At 62.2% G+C, this 19,425-nt stretch overlaps 1 protein-coding gene across 10 annotated transcripts in view; it reads right to left on the bottom strand.

The window, feature by feature from the left end:
* KCNH3 (potassium voltage-gated channel subfamily H member 3) overlaps nucleotides 1–13,157 on the bottom strand; it is a 29,250-nt gene extending 16,093 nt beyond the window's left edge. For 3 of the 10 annotated variants that reach the window (XM_075121569.1, XM_048831524.2, XM_048831526.2), the window contains exons 1-3: nucleotides 1,432–4,215; nucleotides 1,022–1,153; nucleotides 82–212 (exon numbers count right to left, since the gene is read on the bottom strand). In XM_075121569.1, the coding sequence (XP_074977670.1) occupies nucleotides 82–212; nucleotides 1,022–1,153; nucleotides 1,432–1,888 (720 nt within the window). In that variant the 5' untranslated portion in view covers nucleotides 1,889–4,215. The other 7 variants (XM_048831525.2, XM_048831528.2, XM_075121571.1 and 4 more) reach the window with 6 other exon arrangements.
* Nucleotides 13,158–19,425: the final 6,268 nt, after the last annotated feature.

Below are 19,425 nucleotides of genomic sequence, written 5' to 3'. Positions count from 1 at the left end.
CCTCAGGGAACCCCCTCCGCCAGCCCCAACTCAGGGTCTCCTCCCCAACCCCCCACTCACAGTCCAGTCCCCCCCATGCACCTTGTTGAGCTTGTGTTTGCTCCTGCCCTGTTTCTGCAGGTGTCCAGAGAGATGATAGAGCACGGCCCGGCTCCGGCGCCGGTTGGCGTTGAACCCCTTGGCACCGGCCCGGCTGAACCGGCGCTTCCCACCTGCCCGAGAGAGGGGGGGAGCAGCTGGATGTTAGGGGCACCCAGAGGGGCCCATGGGATGGGGGTCGGCATCTAAGTTCCCTCTAAGCCGCGTGGCCACGCAGCCGACTTTTAAGCGCCTCACAGGTGCTTGGGGCTGCGGTGGGGAGAGAGAGCTGGGGGGGGTCCTGTCTCCCCGCTGTAGCCCCCTGGCAGCCTGCACCCCAAACCCCACATTCCTGGCCCGACCCCAGAGCCCACACGCCCAACCCTCTGCCCCAGTCCTGAGCCCCGTCCCACACTCCTCAACCCCAGTTCCACCCCAGAGCCCGCACCCCCAGCCAGAGCCCTCACCGCCCCCCCGCACTCCAGCCCTGAACCCCCTCCCACACTCTGCACCCCTCAGCCCCACCCCCGCCACATGAATGTTGTGATGTGTCACACGTCACCTCCACATTGGTGCACATAACAAATTCCTTTCCGCACACAGGTGGGAGAAACGAGTGGGATGCTGGTCAGCGTACGTCTGTCCCTCTGCACCCGCCTGCCATGTCCCGTCACACACGTGTCGTGTGCGTCTGTGTAACATGCAACCCCCCACATCCAACCTGGGCCCGTCTCCACTCACAGACCAGGCCACTGCAGCTTGAGCTAGAGGAGTCGCTCTGCCAGATGGCAGCAGTAGCAGGCTGTTACCCTGCACGTGACCCACCTTCTGAAGGGCCCATGATTTGCTTGGCCAGCAAGTGTGAGGGTCTGGGGCTGTCTCTAAGGCCCAGTTGCCCTGGAGATTGCCTGCAGACACCCCACACACACACGCACGCACGCACCTTCCTTCCAGCTCTCGGCACCCGGCCGGCTCTTGCTGTCGGTGATGTCCTTGTGGGAGACCAGGAAGAGCGCCACCTCGCCCTTCTCATTCTTAATGGGCACCACGTCCAGGAGGCACCAGAAGGGGGTACCTGGGGGACAGCGGGGAGCTGCTAACAGCCCGGAGCACTGTGCACACCCCTCTCCCCCCACAGGGAGCCAAGGGGATTAGCCCTCCCAACCCCCCTCCCGCCAGAACTGAAGGGGAAACTGAGGCACAGAGCAGGAGAGGGACTTGCCTCTGAGCGTGCGCAGCAGGGCAGAGCTGGGGAGAGAACCCAGGAGTCCTGGCTCCCAGCTGCAGCTGCAAAGAGTCTGCTGGTGGTGGTGGTCCCTGTCCTGTAGGGCCTGTCCCGTCCCGCTCACTCACCGCTCTTCCTGTACAGGATCAGCTCGGCCTTGAACTCCTGGCGCTCGTCCAGGGCCTTGCGGATCTGCTGGCGGACGAGCTCGCTGGTGTCGGGCCCGTAGAGGAAGCTGCAGGCACAGCAATGCTGCATGACCTCGGCCCGCGAGAAGCCCGTCAGGTCGCAGAAGCCGTCGGAGCAGTACACCACCGGGAAGGCACTGCACACCTGGGCATTGCCCAGCACAAAGTTACTGTCTGCAAGACACCAGCGTGGGGATGGGCACCCGGGCCTGGCAGCGCGGCCAGCACTGGGGCAAGACTGGGGGTGGGCACGGAGCAGGGCGGGGGGAGCGCCAGGCCGGTGGGTCCTGCGGGGGGGGGGGGGGGTAGGCGGGACTGGAAGGCTGGGGCAAGGGGAGGGGTCTGTGACCTTGCCGGGGAGGGGGGCTCTGTAATAAACAGCAGCCCAGGGGCCCATCCGCTGCCCCACCCCCCTCTTGCCAGGTGCCCGGGGGCGTCTGAACCCGCAGGCTCCGCTCGGGATATTTTTACCCCGCGGCTCCCGGCGCGGTTAGTCATCCCTCTGCCATTTGGACAGAACCTGCCTCGTTTGCACCAGCTGAGAGCTGGAGCCCACTCCCAGCCTGGCCTCATTTGCATACATTTGCATTTGAACAGCAGCGCGGGGGGCACAAGCATGGTGGGGGCTGGGGGGGAGAGAACTGCTGCTTCCAGCCTACCCCCCCCGGGGAGTTTTCAAACCTGGAGCCCCCCCTGCCCCCGGCCCTGGGGACCTTGCTGCAGATGAGGGCCTGGCTGGGGGCGGTTTGGGGGGAGAGGGGGTTCCTGCCCCGCTGTGGAATGTAAAACGGGTTCCCAAAACTCAAGGGGATTTTGGGGGGAGGGGGCACCCCCCCATCTGATCAAACCAGCACACACCGGAGCCCAGCCCCTCCCCAGGGTCCACAAGCTGCCTGTTTCCCGGGCTCTGTTCCTGGGCTGCGGCTGTAAATCACCCCAGGTAACAGGCCCCCCGGGGGCGGCTCCCCCGGCTAATTGGGCTCATCGGCAGGAGGGGCTCCCCTGAGAGGCAGCGTTGCTGCACCCCAGCCTGGCTGAGCCGCAAAGTCCACCCCTGGGGGCTCCCAGATGGGCCTGGTGCTTAGACAACACAACAGCTGAGAGCGCTCGGCCTGGCTCCTGCCCCAGCCCGCGACACCAGCTGGGCCGCGGCCCCACCGGACCCAGGTGCCGGCCCGGGCCAGCTGACGGGGGCTCACGGGGCTCGGGCTGGGGGGCTGTGTCTTTGCAGTGTCCGCAGTTGTTTTCCAGCCCAGGCTGGGCTCGCGGGCTCTGCCCGGGACTCGGGCTGGTCACAGGAAGAGGATTTTAATGCCCAGCTCGTGCTCTGGCCCCATGGGGGATGGGAACAGCCAGGGCGGAGGGGTTGTCGGTGGCTGGGCACTGGGGCACCTCCCCGGATCAATCTCCTGCCACCACAGGGGCCTTGGCCAGGGCACCTCACCCTGTCCCTGGGGTCATGGCCAAGGCTCCGGCGGGTCCATGTGGCCGGGGCTCCCCAGGAGCGCAGAGACGATGGGATCCCCTCGGGGAGCCAGGCCAGCCCGCCAGGGTGGAGAGCTACCCACACTCCCCGGCCGGCTGCATCTCCTCCCCCAGCTCCAAGCCAGAGGCCAGTCCCCGAGGGGATACCCCAGCCTGGGGCTCCAGCCTTCAGAGGGCCCGAGGAGACTTCTCCCTTGCTAGGCCTTCAACCCCCCCCCACCCCCCCAGCGTGGCTCTGAGCCCAGGCGCTGCAGAGAGAGCAGGTGCCCGAATGGGAGCTTTCAGACGAGGCATAAACCACCCTCACCCGCAGTCTGACCCACAGACCCTGGGCAAGATGGTTACGTCCCAGGGGTGGGGAGCATTTCAGCACTGAGCAGTCCCTGGGCGGCGTTGCCACGTGCCACTAAACTGCAGCCGTGCCCCACCTCCGCCACAGCTGCCCCCGGGCTTGGGGCTGAGAAGGGTGCAGGGAAAAGCCCGGAGCGTCTGGCATCAGCCCACGCGGGTCCGGCCTGCACGAGCCCCGGAGCCACGTTCGCAGTCTCCGCTGTTTACACCCAGGCCCCTGGGCCTCGCCTGGGGAACCCGCCTCCGGGGATCTGACCCCAGCCCGGGGGCCCCCCACATTGAAACCCAGGCTCGTCTCAGGGCTCAGCGACCTGCACCCCCTGACAATTCCAAGGGAATTGGGGCCTGGCCGGCTCCTCACTACACCCCTGCTTGCCCCAGGCTGACAGCCGAGCTCAGCACGGCGTGTGCCCGCGAGCAGCATGGCTGGGTGCTGCGGGCGCCAGGCCTTGCTCTGTAATTTGCCTGCTGATGTTACTCACTGCAAGCCGGGGGGGGAAGGGGGCTCGGGTATTTATAGCACACCAGCTCCCTGAGCAACGATTGCCTTCCGTCCCCAGCCAGCCGGGAAGGGGGCATGGAGAAGCAGAGTGTCTGGAGCATGGGGAAACTGAGGCAGAGAGGAGCTGGTAATTGTCCAAAGTCACCCTGCAGGTCAGCGCTAGAGCTGGGAACGGACCCCACGTCTCCCGCTCCAAGGGCTCTGAACGCGGCCCCCCAGAGCAGGGCCTAGACCCCAAGCATCCTGGCTCCCAGCCCCAGCCAGGCACCCCCCAGCTCAGAGCTTCACCTCAGGGACAAAATCAGCAGACCGGGGCTGGGCCTGGGCCGGGGTTGCTCCCTGTAGCTCGCAGCCGTCTGGGTTTAAGACAAAATCACCCCTTCCCCCACCCCCCTTTCCCACCTGGCTCCCCTACATCCCACCCCGAGCAGAGGCCAGGCCTCCCCCAGGACCCAGCTTGGGCTGCTCCCAGCCAGGCTCAGGTGAACCCGCTCGGCCCCACGGGGCTTGGCCCTGGGGTGGGATGTGATCCCGCGCGAGCAGCACACGTGTGCGTGAGAGCCGGCGTGTGCGGGGGCGCAGGGCGGGGGGACAGTCATGCAGCCTGCCCCGCCCCCCAGCTCCTGCTTCCCCAGGGCCCGGCCCCAGCACAGGGCTATTTATACCCGGGGACACCACGTGCTGCTGTCTATAACCATATCCTTCCGCCTACTCAGGGAAACTAGTCTGCCTGCAGAACAAACTCGGGGCGAGCGCTCGCTCGGGGCTGGGGCCGGGCTGGTCTCCCCACAGTCCTGCGTCCTGCAGCTGAGAGCGGGTGCTGGGGGGGGAGGGGACGCATATGCCCCAGCCTGGGGGAGTAGCTTTGCATGGGGAGGGGGGAACACGCCACAGACTTTCGCTCCCAAACCCAGCCCCGTGGGCACGGGGAACTGCCAGAGCTGGGGGCGGGAGCCTGCCCCTCCGCGAGACACCGTTCATCTGAAAGTTGGCACCCCCTAGCACTGGGGGATGGTGGGGTCAGTCCCCTACTGAGCCCCTCTCCGCCCCCACAGCACGGGCCCCCTAGCGCGGCCCTGGGCTCAGAGCTGACTGCCAGGGGAGAGCGCCCCCTACTGAGCCGCTCCCCGCTGCACAGCGCCCCCTAGCGCCACACTGGGGCACTGATGGAGGGACGAGCGCCCCGTAGTGAGTCCCCCCCGCTCCCCGCAAGGCCTGGGGTTTTGCTTAGAGGTCTCCCAGCCCCAGAGCGACTCAACTGAACCCGGCCTCACTTTGAGGCCTGACGCGCTCATGGCACGAGGGGCAGCCAATGGATGCCTCTGCAAGATTCGCCCTGGAGAGGGAGGGGGAGACTCTGGGCTGGCAAAGCAGGAGGAGGGAGCCTCAGGCCGGCCCTGCAGTGAGCAGGGGGCCCTGGTCCGGTTCTCTGCACCTACAAGCTCCATTTTAGACCATGTTCCTGTCGTCTAATAAACCTTCTGTTTTACTGGCTGGCTGAGAGTCACGTCTGACTGCGGAGTTGGGGGACAGGACCCTCTGGCTTCCCCAGGAGCCCCGCCTGAGCGGACTCGCTGTGGGAAGCGCAGGGAGGGGCAGAGGAGGTGAAGGCTCCGGGGTCAGACCCAGGAAGGTGGAAGCCGGGTGAGCTGTGTGTCCTGCAGACAGGCTGCTCCCCGAGAGGAGACTTCCCCAGAGTCCTGACTGGCTTCCTGGGGAGCAGTTCCCGAGCATTGCCCAGGGACTCCGTGACAAGGGGAAACTGAAGTACAGAGCGATGACGCGTCCGTGGCAGAGCTGGGAACCAAACCCAGGAGCCAGTTCCGATTCTGAACCGCGAGTCCAGCTGTCCCGGTGCCAGATGTTTGCCGGCCCCAGGAACTCCAAGCCAGACTCACGTCCGGAGGGCTCCAAGCTCCACAGAGAAGCTCAGAAATAAAAACGGCCAGACTGGGTCAGACCCAAGGTCCATCCAGCCCAGTGTCCTGTTGTCCGACGGCGGCCAGTGCCAGGGGCACCCGAGGGAATGAACAGAGCAGGGACTCATCAAGTGATCCATCCCTCGCCCATTCCCAGCTCTGGCAAACAGAGGCCAGGGACACCATCCCTAGAAGCTCTGTTTCTACTGGGGATTTGGGGAGCGCCTGAGCCCGGCCCAGGCCTCCCACAACGCGGATTGGCCCTGCGGGGCTGTAAGGAACCCGGGGAGCTGGCCGAGGTGCTGAACTCATTCGCTGCTCTGCAGAACACCTGGGGTGGGAGCTTCGGGGCTGGGTTCGAATTCAGGAAGCCAGGCCAGAGGGCTGGCGGGTGAGGTGCCAATCCCCCGCAGAGATCGGCACGGCCAAGGATCCATTGCAGGACTATAGCAGAAGAGGAAGGGCTGACTGCTGTGAGGACAGCGTTAAACTTCCCCAAAGGACCCACTTGCTGCTGTAAAACGATGCCTGAAACGTTCGCTCAAACCCGATCATCCACCCACCCCAGCTTGTGTCATCAGCAGGGCAAAATCTTCCTGGGACGTGAACACTCCCCCGCGCTGGGCCCGTGTCCCGCTGAAGCAGCTGCAAGGTGCACGGGAAAGGCCTGGGGAACAGGGAGACCCAAGCTGGGCTCTCTCCTGCCAACCCCCCGCCCAGCACATGGGCCTGGTAGCCCTGGCCACACGCAGGGCCCAGGGAATGAGGTCACGGTTCAATATTTGTACCCTGCTCAGGCAGCAGCTCCTGCCATTGTGGCGAGGAACAGAGACGCCTGTTTCCTCCCGGTCTTTCCTCAGGTGCCCTCGCTGCCCCATCAAGAGCCCTGACCCTGACAGCACCGTGGTCCCCCCCGGAGAGCCAGGCAAACAGAGACTTGTCCCCGGCCACCACATGCATCGGGGCAGAATTAGCCCTCAGGACCGCCTGACTCCGAACCTGGGGCTCACTCCTCCAGGCCAGGCCACGCTCCTCGGCCAACACTCAGCACTCCTGCAACTCGGGCTCCAGCTGGCTGATACTGGACACCCAGAACCTGAGACGTCTGCGGGGGGGGGGACCTACCACCGTTTATGCTGTCAGTGACATGCCCAGCACCGCCCAGGGACTCGGTGGCAGAGGCCGGGACAGAATCCAGCTCTCCAGGGCAGCATTCAGCTGCCGTACCCATGAGACCCTCCTTTGCTGCAGCTCAAGAGCCAGTGACCTTATAGACAGCCCCACTTACTGCGTAGCCCTGCTTGGCCCCGGGAAACAGGCCATCCAGCACAGAGAGCGAGCCAGGGCTCGGGGTGTGGGGGGAGTGTGTGTGCGTGGAAATGCCACAGGCCTCTGGCATTTCCAACCTTCAGAATGCTTGGCTTTGCACCGTCAATGTCCGTGCAATGCAGGTTTGTGTGTTGTTTATATCTTGTACATATACACATCGACACTGTGTGTGTGTGTACACACATGCTCTGCATGCACGATTCAGGCACCCCAGTACGCCTGGAGCAGGAATACTCTGTACATACATGTGTGTGCATACATGTAACTATTTACACCTCTGTGCACACTTGACACAGACATAGAGAAGCTACGCGGGCTAGGTGTATATCTGCCGATTGCAGGTCATTACAAGAGTGGTGCTGCATTGTGTGTGGTATGCAGACACACTCACTCGTGTGGCCATGACACCAGACACACACAGCTTTGCAGCAGCCCTCTGGGAGGTATGAGATGGCCCATAGTCGCACGTGTGCACAGCAGCAGAGCAGTAGGATGATTCATGAGTGTGAATATCACATATTGTACCCCCCACCCCCAGCAACAGGCTGGGTCTCTACACACCCAAGAGCGGAGCGGCCGCGGTGCGTGGGAACTCTACACACACACACAGCGCTGTGGGTGTGGCTGGTGTGTAATTGCACAGCACTGTGTGTGCATATTCTGTTACGACGGCTCCTTGGGTTAGATTTCAAGGCCAGAAGGAACCATTGTGGTCCGGTCTGTCCTCCTGCCCCAAAGTAATTCCCAGAGCAGATCTAGAAAACCAGCCGTCTTGATCCAACACCCTCCGGGCTGGAGAATCCCCCAGGACCCTTGTGGGCCACGCAGACCTGGTTTCTACTTTCTCTCTGGCGTTACGAGAGGGGATCGCTCCTTTCTTCCCGGAGGAGAGGAGCAAACGCTGCTTGCGCAGTTCCGCTAGCCAGCTGAGCTCACAAACGAGGGGGGTCAGGGGCACCGGCTGCCTCTGGCCGGCCACCAGCGACGCTGGCCTTTCGGCTCCGGGGCGGGACGGAGGTGACTTCTCCTGGCCAAGAGCCGCTGGTTTGCAAACCCGGGTCTCACGTTTCCAAAAAAGAAGAGAAAATAGCAGCTGCTTCGGGTGGAAACTCCACATCTGGGGATTTTTCCTTGAAGGGCCACAGCGGGCAGGGGCCAAACCAGTTCACAGGAGTTTGTAACTCACGTTGGAAGTTGCTGCCTTCACCTTGAATTGCACCCAGTGTAACAGGAGCTCGCTCTGTGTGTGTGTGTCGCTGTGTGTGTGTGTGTGTGTGTCGCTCTGTGTGTGTGTGTCGCTGTGTGTCGCTCTGTGTGTGTGTCACTCTGTGTGTCTGTGTGTGTCTGTGTGTGTGTCGCTCTGTGTGTCACTCTGTGTGTGTCTGTGTGTGTCGCTCTGTGTGTGTGTGTCACTGTGTGTGTGTCTGTGTGTGTCGCTCTGTGTGTGTGTGTCTCTCTGTGTCTGTGTGTGTGTGTCTCTCTGTGTGTGTCTCTCTCTGTGTGTGTGTGTCGCTGTGTGTGTGTGTCGCTGTGTGTCACTCTGTGTGTGTCTGTGTGTGTCGCTCTGTGTGTGTGTGTCGCTGTGTGTGTGTGTCACTCTGTCTGTGTGTGTCACTCTGTGTGTGTGTGTCGCTCTGTGTGTGTCTGTGTGTGTGTCGCTGTGTGTGTGTCGCTCTGTGTGTGTGTGTCGCTGTGTGTCTGTGTGTGTCGCTGTGTGTCTGTGTCACTCTGTGTGTCTGTGTGTGTCGCTGTGTGTCTATGTGTGTGTCGCTCTGTGTGTGTCCCTGTGTCGCTGTGTGTGTCGCTGTGTGTGTGTCACTCTGTGTGTCTGTCACTGTGTGTGTGTGTGTGTGTCGCTGTGTGTGTGTCACTCTGTGTGTGTGTGTGTGTCGCTGTGTGTGTCTATAGGAGAGAGATCTGCCTGGGTTGGCTGGGATAATGCTCAAGTTACCGACCAGCCCTGCTGCTGTGATGTTACTAAGTATTACACAAGGGGGCCGTTGTATCTATAGATTATCGCCGGGTGGGTTTTTTGCACCTCCAGTTTAAAAGCCCCTAAAGACATTGTCACTCCGCTCCGCCAGGGGGGGAATTAAATCGCTCCTATGGGTTTCCCCCTCCCCTCCCGCACCTTCAGGACTTGGCTTCTCCAAATCCCTGGGGGACCGACCAGCGGTTGCGGCTGGAGCTCTCAGGCCCACGAACCCACTTTGGCAGCCCTGAGGGGCCTGGCTCCCGCACCTTTACGCCTCAGGCCTGACCCTGCCCAGCAGACCTGGCCTCAGGCCAAGGGGGTTTTCAATCCCTCCGAGCAAATGAAATTGGCCTGAAAGTTCCCCTAGCGCCAGCCACTGAGATCTGGGTTCTCTCCCCACAGCCCAGCCAGGGGAAAACCCCTGTGTCCGGGTCCTGCAGAGACAAACCCACCCGAGAGGCGCCGGGTGTCCACACTGGCCGCTACCGCGTGGGCCGGTGTAACTTAGGTCGCTCGGGGGTGAAGAGGAGACACTCCAATAACCAGATGACTCCGGTGGATTTCGCCAGACTTTGGATCTGGCGCAAAATGCCTTCCACGCACCCCCCCACCCACCCCTGGGCATAGCCACCGACAGGCCCAGCCCGGCAGCGGGGCCCCAGGCTTGCCGGGCCATCACCCTAGTTCAGCCTCAGAAGCATTTGGGAGTCAGAAGGTCCCACTGAAAACAACCCCCCAGATCAAGCCAGCCCGTCCCGTGTCCCAGGGAGACGGTCACAGGGGCTGCGGCGCCGATTCCTCCCCCCAGGGCCAGTGCCTTGAAACCCCCTCGCGGGCGGACCCGTCTCCCCCTCCCAGCGCTCGGTTCCCTGCCTGGGCTGGAAGGGGGAGCCCCCGCTCAGGACGCCCAGATGCGCGGGCGATGGGCGCCAGGGGGTGACTCACGTGTCCCATCGAAGCGGGTGGCGATGGTGTCCAGGAAGGTGTTCTGGGGGGCCAGCAGCCCCCGCATGGCGGCGGGCATGTCAGGACGCGGGGAAGGCTCCCTCCATCCCGCAGTGGGTCCGAGCCGCGGAGCCGCCGCGCCTCCCCCCGGGGGGGGTTCGGGTTAAATCTGCGGATAACCGACCCCCCCGGGCTGTGCTGGCGGGAGAGGGGCGAGTCGCTCGGCCCAGCGGGGGGGCCCGAGCCGAGGGCTCCCCCAGCGCCCCGGAGCAGAGCCGCCGGCCGCACCGTCCAGTGCCCCGGGAAGGGGCCGCCCCAGCGCCCCGCTGCACCGGCCCAGCCCCGGGGCGAGCGGAGAATCCCGGGCTCGCAAGCCCCGGCCCCGGCGAGCTTTTCCCGAGCCCCCGGCCAGGGCACAGCTCAGCGCGTCCCGCCTCCGCCGCGCTTCCGAGCCCGCCCGTCGGCGCCCGCCCGGGGCGCCGCCCCCGGCCAGCCCCGCGCCCCCTCCCCGGCTCCCAGCGCGGCTGCCCCGGGCAGCTCAGTCCCGCCGCGCCGCCCTGGCTCCGGAGCCGCGTGGAAACGCTCCCGGGCGGGGCTCGCCGCCGAAGTTGCTCCGCTCGGCGCCGCCGGGAGCCCGGCTGGGGCGGGGCCGGGGCCGGGGATACCCCGCAGCCGGGCGGCCCCCAAGCCAAGCGGAGGGGCAGAGCCGCCCCCTGCTCCGCGGTTACAGGCATCGGGCCGCCCCGGCCAAGGGCTCCTGGGTTCCAGTCCCAGCTGGGGGGGCTGGAGTCAGGACTCCTGGGTTCTTCCCCTGGCTTTGCCACAGACGGGCATGGGGGGTGCGTGACCCCAGGGGCCCCCTCTTTGCGCCCTGCCCCCCAGCGGCAGGATGCAGGAGGGGCCAGGCTCCTTCCCCATCCTTGAGCAGAGACAGGGCAACCCCCCAGCAAACTGGGGAGCATCGGTCTGCCGGGCCTTGGCCAGCACCCCCTGGTGCAGCCCACCTCGCTCCTCCAGGCTGGCCCCCCCCGCATCATCCTCTCCCACACCCCACCAGTGCTTATGGCAAAGGGGGGGGGGGTCCCAGCCCCACCACGGGGAGCGGGTGCTGGGGTCGCATTTGGCTCTGCCAGGTTTCAAAAGCAGCAGGGCCGGGAATTATGTAAACCCCAGGACCCTGCCTTCCCCTGTCGCCGTGCAGCGCCAAGCACACACCGCCGGGCGGTCCTGTGCTACCAGCAGACCGTGGGCCCCCCATCCTGGGGCACTAGCCCCGGCTGGGCTGGGCTGGGGCGTTCGCCCAGGATGAGCGACACGCGGTGTCTGGCTCCACCAAGGCTGCAGGGGGAAGTTAGGGGCAAATCAAATCCAGCCTCCTGGGGCTTTGAGCTAGGAGTTCCCAGGCCCAGGGCCGAACAGCGAGGGTCCAGGGCCTGGTTCTCTGGTACCCTTGGGCCCTGGCGGTGAAGGGGGGGTGGAAGCCCCATGGCACAGGGAGCAGGTGTAGGGGCCTGGCAGGAGGGCAGGGGCGCTACCTGGGCCCAGGGCGGGAACTGGAAGTGCAGATCCAGGGCTGCTCTAACCCACCTGGGGGGCCAGCCCGACACTACCGGAGGCTTCCCCTCGAGAAGCTCAGAATCAAGCCCAAGGTGGTTTCCTGGCAACAAGTTACCCAGGTGATCCCGGGGAGAAAGGAGCCTCCTGCCCGAACTGGGCTTGGTGCCAGGCTCTGGTCCTCGGGGAGCCCCCCAGAGCTCTAAGGACGCGGCCCACAGAGCCAGGGGCCGAGCCGGTATTTCTTCACTTCCGTGAGCAACAGCCCAAGAATCACACCATTGGTTGCCCCACCTGAGCCCCGGGGCTGGGTCCTCACTGCCTCAGCGCTCCACCCGAGGTAGTAGGGAGGCGGTCGTGTCTCTCTGACGCAGGAGCTGCCCGCCGGGATGAGAGCAGGGGTCCACCTCGTTGAGTAGCCGGTCTCTTGCACCAGCTGCTTCAGAGGAAGCCACAAGAAACCGGCTACGGGGTGTTATGGAATAATCTGCCCACAACTGGCCTGTGGAACTCTCTGCCACAAGAGAGCAAGAGTGTAGCAGGATACAAAAAACAACCCAGGATGAGACGTGGATCTGGATGAGAACATCCACTGGGACATCAGACAGGATTGAACTGCCCAAGGGTCACAGGGTGAGGGGGAGTCAGGGCCCTGCACCCCCACTTCCTGCTAGTTACCGTGACTCTCAGCCAGCCAGTAGAACAGAAGGTTTATTAGAGATGACAGGAACACAGTCCAAACCAGAGCTTGTAGATAAAAACAGGACCCCTCCGTCCAGCTGTTCTGGGGGGCAGGGAGATTAGACCCCGACCTGGGGAGCTCCCTCCTCTTCCTCAGCCAACTCCCAAAACTGGAAACCCCTCCAGCTGTCTCCCCGAGCCTCTCACTTGCTCCTTCCCCAGCCTTTGTCCAGTTCCCAGGTGTCACGGAGTCCCTGGGCGATGCTCGGGAACTGCTCCCCATGAAGCCAGTCAGGACTCTGGGGCAGTCGCCTTTCTGTGAGCAGCCTGTCTGCAGGACACACAGCTCACCCAGCTTCCACCTTCCTGGGTCTGACCTCGGAGCATTCAGCATCCTCTGCCCCGCCGTGCGCTTCCCACTGCGAGTCCGCCCAGGCGGGGTCCTGGGGAAGCCAGAGGGTCCTGCCCCCCAACTTCGCAGTCAGACGTGACTCTCAGCCAGCCAGTAAAACAGAAGGTTTATTAGACGACAGGAACATGGTCTAACACAGAGCTTGCAGGTGCAGAGAACGGGACCCCTCAGCTGGGTCCATTTTGGGGGGCAGTGAGCCAGACAACCACGTCTGCCCTTCACTCCATGTCCCAGCCAGCCCCAAACTGAAAAACCCCCTCCAGCCCCTCCTCCTCTGGGCTTTGTTCCTTTCCCGGGCCAGGTGGTCACCTGATTCCTTTGTTCTCCAACCCTTCAGCTCTCACCTTGCAGGGGGGAAGGGCCCAGGCCATCAGTTGCCAGGAAACAGGGTGTTGGCCATTCTCTGTGTCCAGACTCCTGCACACACCTGCCCTCTAGGGCTCTGCAATGATCATACACCCTTACTCCACCCCCTAGATACTTAAGAACTGCCTAGGGGAAACTGAGGCACCCCCTGTGACGAAGTGGGCCTGTTCTTAATGTTTCCTCTGAATATTGTGGGGGTGCCTCAGTTTCCCCTAGGCAGTTCTTAAGTATCTAGGTGGTGGGGTAAGGGTGTATGATCATTGCAGAGCCCTAGAGGGCAGGTGTGTGCAGGAGTCTGGACACAGAGAATGGCCAACACCCTGTTTCCTGTCACTCCGTGACAACTGGTGGCAGCGGTGGGATGTACTGCACCCCGTGGATGGTGCTTCCTGCAGTAAGTGACTGGGGAGCAGTAACACGAAGGGGGATTGCCGAGGACCAGGCCTGCTGAAGGCTCAGAGAGGAGCGGTTTCAGGGGGCGGTTAACCCCTGGGAGTGTGTGACCAGCGAGAAGGACTGTGCAGTAATGGGGTCCCCCTGGGGACTGCAGTGAGCAGTCTCAGGGGCGGAGGAGCCTGCAGCTTGGCCCGGGGAGAGAGAAGGACTTTTGCAGTAACAGGGTTCCCCTGGGGATTGCAGCGAGCAGTCCAAGGGGCGGAGGAGTCTGCAGCTCGACCCTGGCAAAGAGGTGGTGACCTCGAGAAGGGCTGGCACACTAGGGGTTCTCCCTGGAAACCGTGGGGAGCTGAGAACACACGGGCCTGTGAGTCCACAACAACTTGGGAGGAGCGGAGTAATGGCCTGTCACCGTCTCCTTAAGAAGGACATTGTAACCCTGTGCAAAAAGAGAGGGTTGAGCATTGGAAAGCTCACCAAAGCAGAGTTAATTGTGCAGCTGGAGGAGGATGACCGCTCTAAGGAACAGATTCCTGACCCCAAATGGGGCTATAGCAGGATCTGGGAGCAGCTGGAGCGGGAGCCAGGCATCGCCAAGACTCCTGTCCCCGACCAGACGAGGGTCTTCACGATCGGGTTCCCCATCGGGGGATCGAGACGGACGGGATTGGAGCTGAGTCCGAGAGAGCAAGAGGACCGTGGGAGACAGCGAGAGCCCGAAAAAGAGCTGCAGAAGCAGCAGCAGCATGAACTGGCGGTGGGGGAGCAGAGAGGCCGAGGGGACCTCCCCGGGGTGAGTGGGGATAGATCCCGGGGGGCCAGTTCCGCAGGGAACCTCGAGACTAAATTGCTGCCCCTAGTTAAGGGGGGGGGTGTGGATGCCCACCTCACTGCCTTTGAGCAGGCTGGAGATCTGAACCAGGGGGACCCTGCGGAAAACCCCGGTGTCTAGCTCCCTTGCTGGGTCCCAAGGCCACAGACTCCATCAGCCAGATGGGTGGGGAGGTGGACAGGCTCCCACTCCTGACCCCAACCTATATGTCTGTGTGGAGTTCCCTGGGGTCGGGCCCCTCGGACTCCCAGTGGGAGCGGAAGGGGATGGTCAATGGGGAGACATTCCTGGGGTGGCGAGATCCTGGGACAGAGAGAACTGGTGTCAGGCCCCGGGTGGTGCAGCCTCAGATGCTGAGGGGCTGTGTGAGCTGGGTGAGGGTCCCAGGGACGAAGCCCCTCGCCCTGCCTATGGCCCAGATCCCCGTGCAGACCCAGGAGGGGTGGGGCTGGCTGGTCGTTGGGGTGCTCCAGGACACCAGCTGCGAGACCCTGTTGTGGGGTGACTGTGTCTCTTTGGGACAGGATCCAGGCCCTGTTCCTGTAACTGCCGAGGGTTTGAATTTGAATCCAGGGAACCAATCGGTGGAGAGGGAAATGGTCAGTGAAAATGCAGATGACCTGGCTGGCAGCAGGGAGGAGCCGCTAGGCTCAGGCTACCTGCCTGCCTGTAACCAGACCCCTGGGGCTGGGTGGGACAGAGAGATGCTCCCTGCCCCCTTGCACACCAGACTGGGGACTCTCGCTGGCTCTGATGCATTGAGGAAAGCAGTGGCCTGCCCCCACTGGGACAGCAAGGGCAGCGCTGAGCACAGTGGGAGCTGAGACCCCAGCTGAGTGGGGGGAGACACAGGCAGGGCAGGGGATCTGTGGGGAGTGGCAAGGTGCTTGGTAAGGGAAGTTTGGATGAGCCTAGGCAGCCTTGTGAGCTGATGGCTGTGTCCAGTCAGCAGGGTGGGAAGGCGAGGAGAGTGGAAGATGAGAGTCCCTGGACCTTACTGTTAGCTGGGTGGAGAATTGGGACAGTGAAGGAAATGGGTCTCTGTCTGTCAGGGGTATTGACTTGCCTATGGAGGGAGCTACCCTGATCTCCAAGCAGTTGTCTGTGACCAGCCTTGTGTGCTGGGACAAAGGGAATGAGATCCCAACCTGTGTGTCTGGTAAAGGAGAAAGTGTGTCCGGCTCTTCTTGGTCTGTGGAGCAGACAGAAGGGGCCTTTCAGCCTGTGATGGTTGAGGGTCGTGCAGTTGTCTCAGAGCTGGTTCTGGATTCAGCTAAAGCCCAGGAAGGGAAGGGTCCTAAGTTTCTGTCTGCTCGGGAGAATGGCCCTGTAACTAGGTCGCATCCAGTTAGGGTCTATGTAAAATCCCCGAGACCAGACAATTCTGGTGCTTGTATTTTGCCTGTTGCTAGTGTGTTGTTGGAAAGGGTGTAGCAACTCTGTCTAATCAGGGTGAGATCCTAGCCAGGGCACAAGGAGAGCATGAAGGTGTGTGATTGTGTTACCTACTGAGGGTGTGGAAACCTGTAGCAAGAAGGAAAAGATTCCTGAACTTGTGTGTGGCAAAGGGAAGGAGAATGCTTCTAACCTTTTATCTAGGAAGTCTGTAAGTTTACCTGAAAGGGGATTGTGTAGGAATCCGCCTGATGGGCCAGAGGTGATTCTGGATGTAAGGGAGACCCAGAAAGAGTCTGTAGTTGCTCAGGAAAGTGTTCCCCTAGAGCAAGCCCTAGGTAAAGAGGGTAAGAGCAGAATTTCTGGGAGGGGTGAATTGTTGCATAGAAAAGCCCTTGGGAAAGGAATCCTCATGGAGTCTTTGCAAGCAGTTTACTGCAACTGAAGGGTGTGAAAATGATTTAATCAAGAAAGTTTCAGTTCCTAACAGCCAGAAATTTTCTGTTGTGAATGGATCCACTGACTTTCCTGTTGAAAGATCCAGTGTGGAGAGCTTTGAGAAGGTCTCAGATGGAGTGAAAGCTGTTAAGAAAGGTATACCGTCCTATAACCAAGTGGCTGTGTTTGGCCAGCTTGTTGGGGAGACAAGGTTGTTGGGAAAGGGATGTCTCCATGCTAGTTCTGTAAGTGAACAGTATGTGGCCCAGGTCAAGATGGGGGCCGAATTGCAGCCCTCCAGACTGGAGCTCTGGGAGAAAACCCAATCCCAGTTTGACCCCCTGGGGTTTTGGGGTGGCCAAAGGGCATGGGCTGCAGAAACCTTCCCACATGCAGCCTGCTAGTGCTATCGACCACCCCCGACCTAAGGGAGGGCGTGAAACTGGAAGGGCCTGGTGTAACTCCTACCAAGGAATGGGAGAGATGCTGGGGCATCCATGGGAACATTGGTGGCTTCAAACTTCCCCAGGTCACCGGGTAAAGTGACCCCGCTCAGTTCGATCTCGAAGGGGGGAGAGATGTGACGAAGTGGGCCTGTTCTTAATGTTTCCTCTGAATATTGTGGGGGTGCCTCAGTTTCCCCTAGGCAGTTCTTAAGTATCTAGGTGGTGGGGTAAGGGTGTATGATCATTGCAGAGCCCTAGAGGGCAGGTGTGTGCAGGGGTCTGGACACAGAGAATGGCCGACACCCTGTTTCCTGGCAACTGATGGCCTGGGCCCTTCCCCCCTGCAAGGTGAGAGCTAAAGGGTTGGAGAACAAAGGAATCAGGTGACCACCTGGCCCGGGAAAGGAACAAAGCCCAGAGGAGGAGGGGCTGGAGGGAGTTTCAGTTTGGGGCTGTCTGGGACATGGAGTGAAGTGCAGACGTGGTTGTCTGGCTCACTGCCCCCCAAAATGGACCCAGCTGAGGGGTCCCGTTCTCTGCACCTGCAAGCTCTGTTTTAGACCATGTTCCTGTCGTCTAATAAACCTTCTGTTTTACTGGCTGGCTGAGAGTCACGTCTGACTGCGAAGTTGGGGTGCAGGACCCTCTGGCTTCCCCAGGAGCCCCGCCTGAGCGGACTCGCTGTGGGAAGCGCACGGAGGGGCAGAGGATGCTGAATGCTCCGAGGTCAGACCCAGGAAGGTGGAAGCTGTGTGAGCTGCGTGTCCTGAAGACAGGCTGCTCACAGAAAGGCGACTGCCCCAGAGTCCTGACTGGCTTCATGGGGAGCAGTTCCAGAGCATCGCCCAGGGACTCCGTGACAACCCCACACTATTCAGAGGAAACATTAAGAACAGTCCCACTTCGTCACACCAGGGCAGAAGGGGTCACCTGGCCCCAACCCCCCTCCTGGCTCAGGTATCTTCCCTCAAGGGAAGCCTCCCATCCCCAATGAAACTCCCCTTTAACATTCCCAGGGTAAATCCAACCACCTCCCTGCTGCATCACACCAAGTGTCTATCCCCTTCACTCCGGGGAAGGGGGAGGAGGGTAGGAAGAACTGCCCCAGGGGCAGGTCAGCCCAGCCCAGGGCTTCCCACTGCAGGGTCTTTTGCACCTCCTTTGGAGCAGCGGGTGCTGATCTGGGGGAGGTAGGACACCGAGCTAGATGGGTCTGGCTGGGAGCTGCCCGGCAATTCCTGCTTTAGCAAAGAGCTGTCTCCAGGCCAAACTGCAGCCTTCACTGTGGCTATCCCTGGAATTGTAAAGGTGGCAGATTAGGGACCCTCACTGCTGTTAACCTGCGAGCCCCCTTCCTCTTCTCCTTCAAACCTGCCCCCACTTAGCCCTCTCTCCACAGCGTTCCCTTTGAGCCCTACAGGCCAGGGACCGGGTCATAAACCCCGACCCCAGCAAGCTGATTGCTGCGGACCCATAGGCCGGCGGGGTGACTCAGCCTGCATCCGTTTGCAGGATCAGGGCCTTGCTCTGTTTGCAACATGTGGCAGCCTGGCATGTGGCTAGAAGCCAAGGGCTCTGTAACGTGGGAGTCCGACCAAGGCAGGACAAAACCCCGGGCCTGGGAACGGCCCCCATCAGAGCTCACACTGGAGATGGGCTGCACGCGGAGCGGGAACTGCTGAGTGGTTTTCTGGCTGGAGCTCAGAACAGACACGCACCCAGCGGCCCCTCCTGGCTTCCAGGGCCGACATCTTTAGCAGTAACAGAGAAGACCCGTCACAGTTCGTCCTTGACGCTCAAGGCAGCAGCTTCTCCCCTGTGCCGCGGGACTGAGCCAAGCCAGCTCGGCTCAGTCATGGTGCCAGCATGGAGGCGGGGGGGCCACCCTGCCTTCTGCTCCCCATGCCACCCCCTGCTGGCGTGGGTGGGCACCCACCTTTGGAGAAAGCCTTTGTCAGCCAGGGCAGGCTGTAATCCCAAGCACGCTGCGTGGGCTGGACCGTGGGCGAGCCAGCTAGGCCGTGAAACGGGAGAGAAGAAGAGGCAGCTCAGGATGCTCCGGGAACGAGGCAGCTGGTGTCAGAGGCAGAGCAGCAGGCAGGGGCAAGAGGCCTCAATCCCTGCCCCCCGGGTGCCGAGGGGGGGATCACGTTCCTCCAACACACACCCCAGCATGCTCTCCGGCGTCCCACGTGGGCTGGGTTTTGAGGTTAAGCCGACAGGGCTCGCTTTTTAAGTATGTGCCCCTGTCTCCCAGGTCAGGTGAGCCCCCTGTCTCCAAAACACCCCTCCCCAGCTGCTGTTCCCACTCGAGCAGAGAAAGCTGCGGGCAGCAGCTGCTTGCTGGCCTGAGAACTCGGAGCCCCGGGGTGAGCGCCGGGTGCTGGAGGGAGAAGGGGGTGGCGCCGCTCAGATGCGGGTGGGATAAGAACCTAGACAGGAGGGAGATTTCCACATTACCGAGACTGAGCCCAGTCTCTCAGGCACTAGACTCAGGACCTGGGTGAGAACAAGGGGCCCCGGGGTCCAGGCCTGCACTCAGAACGAGCCTCGCTCCAGCAGCTGGCACTAAATGTAAACACACGGGCAGGGATTTCCCTGGAATAGACACGCAGCCGGCCACTGCGCAGGGCACGTGACTGGGGCTCAGGGGCCCTGGATTCTAGACCTGGCTCTGCCACCGAGTTTGCAGGTGACCTTGGACAAGTCACTTCCCCTCCTCCCCCTTGTCTATTTATACCATGAGCCCCTCAGGGCAGAGACTGACTGTGCAGCCCCCGGCACAACGGGGCACGAATGTGGGTTAGGGCCATCGGAAGTTACCACTGTACCCTCCCCCAGGTCTGCACACCAAGCGCTGGGCCCTGCCGGGCAAGCAGGGCTATTCCCAGGAGGAGCAGAGCCCACC

Source organism: Caretta caretta, chromosome 20 (assembly GCF_965140235.1).
Source record: "Caretta caretta isolate rCarCar2 chromosome 20, rCarCar1.hap1, whole genome shotgun sequence".
NCBI classification, from domain to species: domain Eukaryota; kingdom Metazoa; phylum Chordata; order Testudines; family Cheloniidae; genus Caretta; species Caretta caretta.
Note: the sequence above shows the minus strand (reverse complement) of the source record. Positions and strands in the feature narration are given on the sequence as shown.